General features: G+C 30.1%; 2 protein-coding genes across 2 annotated transcripts in view; one reads left to right on the top strand and one right to left on the bottom strand.

Annotated features, from left to right (window-relative positions):
• LOC147073889 (uncharacterized) overlaps positions 1-14,798 on the bottom strand; it is a 670,186-nt gene that overhangs the window by 347,414 nt on the left and 307,974 nt on the right. The window lies entirely within an intron of this gene.
• LOC147073898 (UDP-glycosyltransferase UGT5-like) lies at positions 4,225-13,530 on the top strand. The gene is made up of 5 exons (XM_085944639.1): positions 4,225-4,233; positions 4,780-4,963; positions 9,397-9,578; positions 10,990-11,212; positions 12,995-13,530. Exons 1-5 carry the CDS (start codon positions 4,225-4,227, stop codon positions 13,528-13,530), a joined length of 1,134 nt encoding a protein of 377 aa, XP_085800765.1.

Raw genomic sequence — 14,798 nt, 5'->3', positions numbered from 1 at the left:
GGATCATGACGAAGTGGCTACCCCAACGGAAGAGACCCATAGGCCGTCCAAGAAGGAGATGGGCTGACGCCGTAGAAGTGGACTGGCTTCATATAGGATGACCCGGTAACTGGAGAATTGTGGCGAGAGACCGGAGTGAGTGGAGAGCGGTTGTGCAGGAGGCCAAATCCTACCCCGGGATGTAGCGCCGTGGAAGAAGAAGAAGAGAACCGGTATTGAAATCCCTAGTTACAGTACCTACTCTGTCTATGATTTTAATAAAATAAATATTGCAGTAAATATAATAAATTCATTTTATTTTATTTCACATGAAATAAAACATAAAGAAAAGGGGGTTCACATTATTTAAATAAAATATTGGGTAATTACAGGAGCATATTATTAATAAATTATTCATAATCAAAAACCGGTTGAGAGCCCTTGGTTTTATTAACCGTAGATTGATACGAGTATCATATAAGAATGAAATTATTGAATCGTCCGCAAAATGAATGACGATTTTTCGCATGAAGCAATTATTGCCGATGAAATTTTTCAAAAGTTTCAGTTGGAAATTGTAACTGAATGTGCGAACAATGAAAATTATCTGATACGGTTATTCCATTATTTTACGAAATAATTGTTTTTTTTAAACATCGCTAATGTGTCATATTTTGTGTTGAAGAATTTGCAATTGTATAGACGATGTTTAACATTTAAAAAATAATCGATGGTAAACGACATTTCGGAAAAATGGATAAATATATACTGGCCATTGTAAGTAAACTCCTAAGCTTATCATAATCAACAGCAAGTTCACTGCTAAATAAAGGCCTCCCTAATGCCCCTCTACCTGCCACGTATACAGTTTCACTGTACCACTATGGGTACCACTATATGACGGCATTGGTTCAGTGGTTGTCCACTCACCGAAAGATATTCCAGTCCATTATCATTTCATCTGCTCACCGACCTCTTTCGCATCGTGTCCTTCCGTCTGCTTCTTTATTCAATGATTTGTTTTATGGTCTTTCCGCGCTATGTCCAACATTCATCTTAACATGTTTCGTTTCGTTACTCGTAATTTTTGGATTTCCCTTACATTAAGAGTCCATATTTTATACGTATACGTGAGCACTGGCTAATAGTTTATCATGGTAAAGTAACCATAATTAAAAATATATATTATATAAAAAAGGAACCAATAACCGAAGAACGAAGATGGGTGAAGAAAACATTCTGTCTTTCAATAGGTAAATAATTTATTGAAGAAGATGGGCGAAGAAATATACTCTGTTTTTCAATATGTAAACAATTGATTGAAGAGTGATATCACAATACCTAAAGTCCAAATTTTATATTTTATACTGATGTTTCCCTAGCACCTGATAAATATTTTACGTTATTTATGTTCACTTAAAATTATGTAGTTTTTAACAAAAAAACATTTTTTTATTTTGATTATTAAATATGTATTTTCCCTCCTCAAATTGTTGTAGGGAGAAACATTCCAAAAACTAATAAAGATCTAAAAAAATTAGGCTGATAACTTGTCTTATTTTGTTTTCAAGTTTTTATATTTATTTTGTAATATAATTTTTATTATTACATATAACAGTTTATTAGAAGTCACTAAGTATAATTTTATATATTCTATATACTATAATATCACTTTTCAATTTATTATAAATATAATATTCTGATTATGAATATAATATTTATGTATTTTAATTATGGTTAGAATTGTTTAATTAAAGCAATACATGTTTTCAATGTTTTTTAAGTATATTTATGCCAATTTATTTCTCAAGAATTTATATTCTATATATATGTTATTTAAATGATTAAATATGATTTTTATTTTATTTTTGAGCCTAGTATTGACATATTTTTTATAAAATGTTTGTGGTAAATACTGCATGACTCCTTTATATCAATATTTTTTTGCAACAATGCAATTTTGAGATGGTTTTGACAGTGATTATGTTTATTTTTTTTTTTTAATTTTGTTTTCTACATATACACCAAAGTCGAAAGAAAAAAATACGTTCAAATTATGACATTAATTAAATTTATTTAATTCATGTTTTATTATTAATATTAATTAATAATTATTATCTATTGAGAAATGTTCAAATATTTTTTTTAAATTTCAATGACTAGATTCACAAACATCTAACAAGTAAATCAGTATAAATAAGTATAGGAAATAAGTTTATTTCCAATAGGATTAACTGGAAAACATTACAATATTATGATCATAATATATCGCGAATTTTTTTTTTAATATAGTGTATAGAATTACCAGATTTTCAATTTTTAATCAATATGTGACAATTGAAAATTCTACTTAAAATATATTCATAGGTATTACTTTTATCATAAATAAAATTAAAATATAATATTATTAGATTTGGATCCAATAACGCAGTGCTCCGCAACCTTTTCTCACCCATGGCACACCGAAGGTATTCCCAGAATTCTGCGGCACACCACAGGTAAATCAATTTATACATCAAAATATGGACCCCACACGCTGAAGCGGTCCCCCTACATATCGCTAAGTTTAAAGACAGTGCGATACTCTAAAGTAGGTAGTGTTCTTCAAATGGTGTTCGAGGTAAAATTAATGGTATTCATTATATGTTTAGCTATTTTTTATATTTAATAATACAAACACTCCCCAATCGCATATTTAAAAATATTAGCATCAGGGTAGTAATATAGCACCGCAGGCAACTTTTTTTAACCATTAGAGGAAATTTGTAATTTGTGTTTATCTCACTTATCTGGTTGATCTGCCACGCCCCCCCTGAGCCTGCCCCCCCAGACGAAAGAGAAACCCGAAGTTCTTGTCACCCATCAAGTATGACTGCTTATCATTTTTAATAATAGCTTGAGTTGAAAAAAGTTGCTCACATAGGTATATTTCGTATAAAATCCGAGGATATTCTTTATTAACCGAAATCCAAAAAATACCCAATGGAACATCGGCGAAATTCATTTTTAGCGTCACGTCGTTCCTCAATTCAACAAAATTCCTCACGAATATAATTATAATGCTTCTATAGAATTTCCGGCATTGGTTGCAAAAGGGTTTCGAATCCAGTCGTATTGATTGTATGAAAGAAATGATGAAATTTCTTTTGCAGCAAAGTTATAAGTTTTTGGGCCGGACCCAAAATTCATTCTTTCTTTTCAATGGTAGTGAATTTATTTAATATCCCTATGGTAGTGAAGCATATCAATATATTTTCATTCTGACCTTGCATTTTTTTATTAATTTTATTCAGGTGCTCAAATATATTACCAGCCATGCACGCAAATTTGGCCATTAAGTAATAATTGTATACTCGTAATATACAAAATTATTTGCATTTTTGACACAATGTGGCGCGGCACACCTAGCATCGTCTCGCGGCACATCGGTTGCGGGGCACTGCAATAAGGGATTTTGCACAAAATCTTTATTTCAATGGCATTTGCTGTCATTTATTCGTAAAAAGATCTAGTTAACAAAATAAAAGAAATGAAAGACCTTTGTATTAATTTTAATAAAATACAATGTAAAATAACACTTGTTCAATTAACCTAATAAAGGTCATACCCTATGGTCTATATAGTCTGCTTAGCAAGAGGTACCTACATATAAAACCGATGTTAAAAATAAACCAATATGCTATATTGTAAAAATAACTTATTGAATGAATGCAAATATTACATATTATTATAATATTACTAGACTAGTACCGGTAGAAAAAATAGAATTTGACTGTTTAAAAATCAGTTTCTTAATTTTTTCAATAAATATAATTATTTATTGTACAAATCTCATTAAAAAAACACCTTTAATAATACCTGAGTTCGGTAGACATGGGTTCGATACCTATTCCGTCTAAGATTTTTTCTAATATGTATATATATGAGGCAGTTTTAATTGATGTGTAATACATATTCAATATTTTCCTACAGTATTTGTACGATGAGTGATTTTTTTAGAATTTTCTGAAATAAAGCTGTACATCAGAAGTAAAAAGTTGGGTGTCCATTTTTTTTAAATGTGTTATGAAAGTTAGTATAATATTCTATACGTTTTTGTGTATATATTGACGAAAGAATAGTCGGGTATCCAAAGTTCCTAGATACGTAGCTTGTAATCCAGATTCCTAAAAACCTAAAAATTATATTTTTTTGATTATTATATACCATGCTCGACCCTAAAAAAATTATATAGACATCCACAAAATGGACGTTGTTAGCAGAATTACTAGTTATACGAAAAGTAAAATAACATAGCGAAAAATATAGGTACACAAATTTAACTATTGAGTATATGCCAAACCAGTTGCTATATTTTATATTTTGATCTCGCATAAACAAATATGACACCCAACCTTTGACTTTTGAATACAGAAATGTTTATATAAATAACTGGAAGCATTATTATAATCCGCATACAAGGAATAGAAATGTTCACCAATATCGTTGTATTGCAGAGATGTAAAAACACGAATTGGTGTTATCGTAAAACAGTGCAAAGTAGCTTATTTTGGGTCCTGCCACATACTCAAGGAAAAGTGAAGGGACGTAAAGAATCTGACAGAAAGCGAACACCTTGTTGATTGGACGGATGTTCCATAATATACCGCAATACATATTATTGAGTAGATAGTTTTGCTACAGTAATTGCACAACATCGAGAGAACCTCACATGTTAAATAAAAAGAAGTATATTATAAAACTTACCTTGCAACTGGTACTCATTCATCAAAAATTATAAATTTATTCTCTACTTTGCAGGTAAAAATATTAGTTGTGTTCGGCACATTGCAATCGTTTCACCACTGCTCGGCGTATCGAATTTTGGCATTACAAATATTTGGCGCCACATCACACTATTTGAATATTCAGCCCATCGTTCAAGAGTTGACCAACAGAGGACATGATGTGACATTAATAACAACTTTTGCTGAGAATGATCCAAGCTACACACAGATTATTGCTGAAAGGCAGGTCAGTTGGGATAAAGGTGAGAGAAATAATTATTTATCACACCTGTAAATAAGTGGCATAGAACAATACTACTTTTAAAAACACCTAATAAGTATCCTTATATAAACTATATTATTTGTCTTTAATCGTAGATAATATTTGTTTTAAATCAACTAGAAACACTAGAAACTGAAAATGAGTAATCTGTCAGAACAAAATACTGCCTGTTACATGCTAGGTATAGCATACATTATACTATTATGTGAGATAATATACCTATTTATTATGTTTAAATGCATTGTGTTATTGTTTCTGCTACTGAGAGATACATTTTATATCACTACATTAATTATTACGAAATATATATAATATTTTTACGACATTATGATTTTAATGGCAATGTGTAAGGAATTGTGCTTTTTTTTGTATCATAGATTTTGTCACAATATGTAAGCAAAGGAAATAAATATTTAAATTTGTATAAAATATTGAGAAAATCATTTTCAACTTTAAATAAAATTACTTAGTCAAAACTTTGAATATAACACAATATTAAATCTTAATTATACATAAATAATCTAAAAGAAATAAAAAAATACACAAATATTTAACATCTAAGTAAGCGTATTTTCGGAAATTGTGATTAGATGATCAAAACTGATTATCTTAGCTGCAACTAAACTGACTTAAACACTTTTACCCCGAAAACATAGATTCCATAAAAACTTTAGTATTATGAATTTGGTACCTAACTAATACAGGAAAAAGGGTATTCTCTGCGTTGGCTGTATTCTTTGTAAATAAAAAAAAAGAAAATGACGGCTTGCATTACATACTGTATTGCTTTGTTGGTCTATCTATGTGATGGTTCATATAAATAACAATGGATCATTGTATAAAAAGAAAACCACATTGTTCACCTTTGTACGTGCTACAAAATAAACCTCAATCACAAATACCATTGTAATGATTGTTATGAATGAATTTGTTAAGTATGTAGGTAGGTATGCGAAATGATTTGCAACTAGTTTTATTTAATCATTAACCCATTTAACATTGTTTCAGCATTACTTTCATGAGAATATATTTAAGATTAATATTCGTAGAAAAAAGGTTTTAATAAACATCTTCAAAAGGTACCTACGTATTGTTTGGTATTTAGTTTTTAATTGTTGGTAGTATTTGATTGCTTAATATAGGCATACTATTGAATAGGTGAAATAAAACATATTCTGAAAACCGAGAGTTAACAATAATATTTATACTTAAGTGTTTCTTATCAAACTACACTATTGTGATTCCCTGTTCCTGCGCCAAGCATTTCGTATCGACAGCATGATTTATTAAATAATATCAGAATGAATTTCTGTAGCCGAGAAAGTTATTTTGATCAAATAAATTTCAATTCAATAGATATATTTTTTTTTTTTAAATCACCTAAGTAATTTTTTATTTTATACTTCAAAATACCGTGGATGGTACGAAAACACTTATACGAAAGACTAAAAACTTATATGGCCGAAATCAAAACAATTCACTACATTATTACTATCACTACTACTAATTCACATAATATGCTTACTTTAAAATTAATATCAAATAAAATGTCCACTATCCAGACTTATACGGACATTAAGGATAGCCTTAATGTCCGTATACGTCTGGATAGTACGAGGTATAGACCTCAGTTAAGGCATGGTCGATCGTGGCTAGGCGATGCGCAGATTGTGCAAATAAAGCGTGCCGAACGAAATATAATTTGTCATATTTTGATTTTTATTCATTTTTCATTTTATTTCATTTGGATTTACCAACATGCGACCATTTAATGTTCCGTTTATTATTCTATTAGTAACAATAATAATATATTAACTGACATGTTTTCTTTTTCAAGTAAATGGGTAACGTTTTTAAGTCATCTTTACACGATTTAAGAATTAATACCTCCGTCACCATCACGAAACAAATTGACGTGTTCACAGCTCGACGTTCGCTCTCCGATTGCCAGCGAGTCCAAAATTTCATCGCACCTATAGTTGAAAATTATTTGCCGTTTCACTGAAGTACTGTCTTAAAGCATATTGGCACGATACCAGTGGATATACGGGCTCAAATCCCGTCAGGCATCGTATTTTTTTCAAATGTGATTTTTTCTAGTAGGTGCCTATATTATATCTGAGGTGTTTTCAAATTATGTATATTCATTATACAGATATGCTAATTTGCAGGAATTAAAAAAATACGTTTTTATTAGGTCATATTCTTGTTTGACCGGTGGTTGTTTATCCAATACAAATCTTGCAATAGATTTTTAACTAACTTACCGACTAGCTAGACATTTAAAACTTTTAGAATATATCAGAACACGATGCCAATGCATTATTTTAATATTTTTAGCCATCTTAAGTAGAATTGAATTCATTTTCATTTAATTCTGTTTTGTATGAAAAGTTATTTCGGAAGAAATCCGTAATCTAATCCACTATTATTGGTTGCTAAGGGGTGGCCCTAGCAACAAAATTATTAATATATACGTGCGTTACTATGGAAATTAAAATGACATTTCGGTATTCTATATTTGTTTGTTTGTTGCAAAATAGCAAACTTTACTTTTACTTTACTGACCTTATTTGTCCTAAATTATTAATACATAGAATTGTCAAGTTTATATGATACAACAGAAAATTTTACAACGTAGTATATAAAAAGTTCTTTTTATCTTGTATTATTGCATGATTTATTCTAACCGTCATTATTACACGAATTTTAATTTGATTAGCTACCGGAAATATTCACAATGTCTAAAAGATAAGTACATAATAAAATTATGTAAGTTTTCATTGTAATTATAATAATTATTATTCGTTTCAAATTAATGTCAAATAAACCAATTTTATCTAAGTGTGTCATCATTGTTTACAGATATATTTATGTAGGTCATATTATTATCTCTGATAAATACTGTTTCTTTTTAATTCGTAGAAATTATCGTACTTGTAAAAAATTGATTAATTAAAATCTCTTCGGCTTGAATATTTTCATGAGTTTTGTGAATCGGCCAATTTTATTTTATACAATATTTTAAACCTTCTAGAACCTATTAGAAAGCCTTCGCAAAGAGCAAGCAAACACATTTTTTTTCAGATTCTATTTGATTTCAGTTCAAGGAAGCTTTTCTGTCTAGCTCTTCAAGCTTGGACTTGTTGATCAGTCCATATCCTACTTATATAATATAATATAATATACATATATGTATTCAAGAATCGCAGAATGCTGAGAAATTCAAGAGTAAAGTTATTGAAATCAACCTTGTAGCCACAGAGGCAAAGTTTAATTTTGTAAAAGTTCAGCACCATATAGCGAGCAAGCTTTTCTTTACATTATTGTTCCATATTTGTATACTTTTGTTGGTTTTTCTACTTGCTTATCTCTTGCATAAGTATTTTTAATGATTTATCTAAGTAAACTCAGTCAAAGTACACGTAGAAACGATAGTATGCATAGAATACTGTTGCCAGAAATATCAAGCAACATGAGCGACCAATTTATCCTGTTGTATAATAGATTTATCTACCTGTGCTAGATTAGCGCGGTTTGGATTTGAGTTTCCTAGAGTAACCAAAGTTTTAACTATCCGCAAATCAGAGCGCAGTATATTACACTTGCGATGGGTACTAGAAACAAAGCTTTTGATACGGTACGGGGTCAGTTGCGTGGTGGGTTCTATTAGGTTTCCTAATCAATTCGAAGTATTCGATGCCAAAAATCATAAACTGCCTTATGTTACTTGCTTTTCAGAAATTAATGCGATAGATAATAATATTGTTTACTAAAAAGCTTAGGTATTACCGTTAGAATAACATATCGTGGTAAATTGATAAATTATTATAATGAAAGACATCATATAAACACTAAAGATTGTTGACACATACATAAAGTTAAATTATAAATCTATAATCTAAAAATGTAAAGATCTGTTTTTAAAAAGGTTTGTTTAAATATTAATTAATAATGTTTCTATTGCAGATTACAACTTACTGGATGTCACGAACTTCACCTTCAGTGAAACTCTATTATCATTTATGGATGGAGTTTACAATGCTACGGAATTCGCTTTAAACTCAACAAAGATCCAAAACTTTATAAAAAATGACAACTCTCACTTTGATTTAATTTTCACGGAAGTCTTTTTGTCACCTTCTATATACATGTTTGCGCATAAGTATAACGCGCCCATTGTTGGATTCTTCACTTCATTTTATTCGCAATCAATTGGGTTAGCTATGGGAAGTCCATTAATTCTATCATACATGGATCACGAATATTTAAATACTGAATCACCGTTTTTTTATAGATTCAATAATATTTACTGTACGTTATATGACGCATTTACTAGACATTATTATTTATTGCCACGGCATCAAGAGTTGGCAGAAAAATACTTCAGCAGCCTGCCACAGCCTTTGCCCCAGTTGCAAGACATCGAAAGGAACTTTTCAGCTGTATTTTTGAATACGCATTTTAGTGTTGACGATGTGAGGCCGCATGTGCCCGGCATCATAGAAGTTGGTGGAGTTCATATTAAAAAGCCAAAACAGCTTCCAGAGGTATGTGCCAATTGATCTAATTATCCTAAATTAATAATACTTGCTGTAAAACTCATATTAAAATCATATTATAAAAAAATATTCGATTTACAATGTGGTTTAGATATTTATCATTTTTAAATAATGGAGACTTATTTTTATCTGATATATTTTTGGTTTAAGCGATTAAGTAGTGTAATATTTATTTTCCGATATATCTTCATTAGCAGCAGGGCCAGATTTACTATAGAGCTAAAAAGGCTAACTAAATTATTGGGACCTCCGAAATCGGAAGAATAGTTTAAAAAAATCTTTACAGACGATTACGTCGACACGTCATCTAGATCCTATAAGATGGAGCGAAATTCTAATAATAAAAGTATACATTTTTCGTTTATTGATTGTATCAAAATCATTCAATAATTTTACACAATGCAAGAGAAAGGGTAGTTTAAAGCTTGGGTTCGCATTTTACTAAAACCAAAAATACTGTATTTTACTTAGCATTGCAGTATTGGGACCAGCAACTAAATTTGCAAGATGAAAGCAGTGTCTATATTGACACGAATATTAGAAAAAAATGCATTTTTTAAATTACATGATAATGATATTGCATGTGCCACCCCCCAATATGCATTAGCACAGTGTTCCTTCAAGCACAAGTCTCGCCCTGCATAGCAAATGGCTACAAAGTGTGATTTCAATTATAATTATTATCAGGTATAGTTTATTTAAAAACAACATAAAAATTCTGCATGGTCTACAATCCTCCGAACATATTTTAAATATTTTAGAAAATATTCTATAATTAAAACAAAAACACACATGCCAAACACACCATTAGAAAACTATTAATTATGCAGAAAAAGAGCCATATGTAAAATTGAATTGTTCCCAGTGAGAGTAGTTATCTTCCGGTTTCATTAAATTATACAAAGAAAAAATATATGAAATCCATTTAATAATAATAATATTCTCAAAAAGACCATGACTACAATCATTACATTACCTATTTGTAGTTTTGTGCTCACAATATATTATAATACATAAGTATATTATTTATTTATTATAGTATCTTTATACACATATCGCATCGATATAATATAAATCTTACTCCATATTCACTTCATTATGCAGCAGTCCTGTGGATTATATACAAAACTATCATAAAGAAATACATATAATTATTTGTTCAAAATATTATCTGGCTACGAGAGATTTTTGTAAGGCCACACTTTAAAAGCTAAAATTCAACACAAAGCATAACCTGTCAAGTGAGCAATTCCACTGTAAGCGGCGTGTCAAGGATGAAATCTCTCTAAGCGTACAATAATCAAAGATAATAGCAGCGTAAAATGGGTAACCAGCGCAACCCGTTCACCCCGCCGCCTCCTGTAAGCTTTGCACCTAATAATGAGTTGTTTTATTTCAGGATATTCAACATTTTTTGGACGATGCCAAAGACGGTGCGATATACTTCAGTATAGGATCAACGGTGCGAAGTAAAGATATGACTAAAGAAAAACTAGGCATTTTCAATAAAGTTTTTGGGAAATTAAAGCAACGGGTTCTGTGGAAATGGGAAGAAGACACATTGGAAGGAAAACCTGACAACGTTTTTATCAGAAAATGGATGCCGCAAAATGATATATTGGGTAATTAAAACTAGAATTATATACAATGAATAAATAATACACGAGAGTTCATAATATAGCATTCGATAATGATTCAAGTTTTTGAACGAATAAGAAATACACTTACCAGAAAAATCATATATACAATCAGTGACGTCCCATGGGGGTAATGTAAGGTAAGGTAATGGGGGTAAGTAATGTAAGTGTACCATTTGTAACAAAGCGCTTAAAATGTTGGGCTTCGTCATGCGTAGGTACTTCCCGGGTCTTTTCAGATGTTACGGTATTAAAACTTTTATTTAATTCTTTAGTTCGAAGCAGACTTGAGAGTGGGTCTATTGTTTGGGCACCGCATCAGTTGAATTATGGCTTTATGGTGGAGAGGGTACAGAATAAATTTTTGAGACTCCTTTACTTGATGTTGTATGGATACTATCCGTGGCTTTTTACAACTGACTTTCTCTTAGGCATGCTTACATACTGCAGTCTGCAATTTAGAAGAAATCTTTATTTAGTTACGTATATTTTTCGACTTATACGAGGTATACATGAGAACTCTGCCATTCTGGGCAGTGTTGACCTGTGTGTCTCTGATAACTATCTTAGAAATAGAGACCATCAGTTGTTTATTCTCCCAAGGTGCAGAACCAACCTGCCAATGGTAATGCCAATTGGGAGGGCGATAACTATGTTCAACGAAATTGCTTCGGGTGTTGATATATTCCACCTACGTGAGAATGAGTTTCGGTGGATGTTGTTTTATAAATTCTTAAAATAGGGTCTACTTAACTCATCCGGTGTAGGTACTTCCTTGTACTTATCTAATTTATCTACTGATATATCTCTTTTTTCATGTAGTACTGTTATATTTATATATCTTTGTTTCTAAATGTCATGTTGTGAACGTCTTAAACTTATAATTTGTCCACAATATGTAAAAAAAAAAAAATGAATTGAAATTGAAATTGAAAGTGTAAAATGTAAGTAATGCTTAAAAATAATCCAGTCTAAAAATTGAAAAATAAAGAAAAAATGTAACTATTATGAGTAAACTTATTAGTAAAATTTTTATACACGGTGGCCTTCCAAGGTAGGAAGCTGAAATGTGACCCACAATATCCTTATTAACAAAAAAAGTCCCTATCGTTCCCGAGTGATGTAATGCCTTTTATGGATCGGTCTAGGTCCTTATTTCAATGTTTACGAAATTTTATTTGGTTCAGCTTATAATTAATTACCCTATGGCCTATGCTCCATCTAAAAATTGATATATTAAATCAAAGCGAAAAAAATTATTTATCAAGGTACCGCATTACTTCGATCGCTGTGGACTTTCTTGTCAATAAGAAAGTTGAGGGAAATAATATGTTTGCCAAATTTAAAGTCGTACCTACGAAAATCACCACGCCCATACATTTTTGTAAAACTTTACTAGACTGTAGGTTTCGTCGATGTGAAACTTTTTGACTGCGTTTATAAACTATATAATTTAAGGATGATTTGTCCGCTTAACCAAAAATAAGTAATTAATTAATATAGCTGGGAAAAATTTTATATAATATTTGAAAGTAGTCAAATTTAGGGCACAACTTTGCGCCTAAGAGCGTCACTATTGAAAATCAAAATACTATATTTGTTTATTTTCTAATTCTCGATTTTCGAAAATCAAAATCATTTATAGCAATCGTCAATAATTTTACACAATATTTGTGAAATTAAGTAATCAACATCTCCTCTCCACACTCTGCATAATATTGCTACTTTTTTCATTAATTAATTCTTTATTCACATATTTCTATTCAGCCCATCCGAATGTGAAACTCTTCATAGCCCACGGAGGATTACTCGGGATGCTGGAGACGATGTATCATGGAGTTCCAGTAATCGGCATACCAATTTACGGAGACCAATACTATATCACCAATAACATGATCAAGTTGGGCATGGGATTGAAGCTATCTTACAACGATGTAACTGAAGAAATACTTGAGAAAACCATAAAACAAATTTTGTACAACACTTCATTCAACCAAAACGCAAAGGATGTATCGTTTAGATTTAAAGATAAACCCTTGTCACCAATGGATACTACAGTATATTGGACTGAGTATGTTATACGACAAAAAGGTGCTAAGTTTATGAGATCTCCCGTTTTGGATATGTCACCGTTTGATTATTACATGATGGATATTTGGCTAGCATTATTTTTATTCGTGTTAATTAGTGTTTCTATTGTTTATACAATTTTACTAAATTGTGTTCATATTATAAAATTAAGAACAGGAAAGAAGTGTGTAACATTTAGTGACAGAAATGATGACAAAAAGAAACACCACTGAAGAAATATTTAACTGTGCTAATTGTAATAATAATAAAAAAAAAATTACAATATAGGTACCTACTTATCAAATAAAAAAGCATTTTATATGTAATAAACTTTCATTTTGTACATTTTAATTAGAAGTGAATTTAATATTTAAGACGGTCAATAACACCAACATAATATTTGTTATCCGATAGAATTTGCTTTATATGTATATGTGTAGTCTGGCTACCCATTGGCCGATATAAATAGTCAGTATTATCAGTTGTTTTAATTAAATTTTATTGTACTTAATCTTTTAGTTTAAACTATTATTTTTGAGCCGTTCTACACAAAACCATCTTATAAATTTGTACTGAGTCTACCTATGTAATAAATATGTAAAAATTATCAACTCTTAATTTTATACATAACGATAATCTTAAATTTTAATCATTAATAGTTAGGTATATATCAGTATTAATATTATTTTATAGGAATGTCTAATTTATTGTGATGTTCACTCTAATATTAAAAAATAAAATGTAATATTTTTTAAGCTGAAGGTTTTCTTTAGGACGAGGAGTAAAAAAAATATATTAATGAATTCCAAATACCTATGTGCTCTCAAACAAAATTTTAACATAGCACTAGCGTGTATCATGTAAGATTGATTGTGTATGAAAGTGATGTGAGTGTAGATTTTTAATTTTTAATTTTAGCATAATCACAAAAAATAATATAATATTATGACGGGCTGCACAATTTAAAAGTACCGACAATATAATTATTGATCTTCGATTTATAGAAAGGATCAAACTTGGTTCAAAATTTGAGATTATAAAGTGGTTTTTGTAAGGGACAACGAATCAACTTATTTAAATAGTCACACAATGAATATTAAAATTTGTATTAAATTTATTGATTATATCCTAGTAACAAGATAAAACTTTTACGAATAGTTTGTTAAAAGTTTTATCTTAGAATTGAAAGATGTCGCTAGGTTACGAATATTTAAAAACCAATACAACACTATTGAGCGGGAATTTAAACTGTTCGATCGGCACCGATAGGTAAACATGATAATTTAAATTATTAATAGGTACAATTTCATTTTTATTATACTATTTAAAATACTAAAACAAAATCGTTTTGGTAAATTGTAAGGCTATAATATATAGATACAAAGATAACTGTAGATATATCTACTTGAAAAATTCAAGCAAGCTGAGATTGGTTCACGAAGTGGATTTATTGTTTTGATGGGTCAAAACTGGTTTCTTTCAAAGTAACATAATTATTAAC

The sequence above is a fragment of the Rhyacophila brunnea genome, unplaced genomic scaffold (assembly GCF_057557595.1).
Source record: "Rhyacophila brunnea isolate RB1 unplaced genomic scaffold, BYU_Rbru_1.0 scaffold_17, whole genome shotgun sequence".
In the NCBI taxonomy this organism is placed as follows: domain Eukaryota; kingdom Metazoa; phylum Arthropoda; class Insecta; order Trichoptera; family Rhyacophilidae; genus Rhyacophila; species Rhyacophila brunnea.
Note: the sequence above shows the minus strand (reverse complement) of the source record. Positions and strands in the feature narration are given on the sequence as shown.

Excerpts from the sequence above, each read along its gene's own strand:
- LOC147073898 (XM_085944639.1), top strand. Across the intron at positions 4,964-9,396 it reads TTTTGCTGAGAATGATCCAA|AGTTGGCAGAAAAATACTTC; the intron begins GCTACACACAGA and ends CACGGCATCAAG. Across the intron at positions 9,579-10,989 it reads AGCCAAAACAGCTTCCAGAG|GATATTCAACATTTTTTGGA; the intron begins GTATGTGCCAAT and ends GTTTTATTTCAG.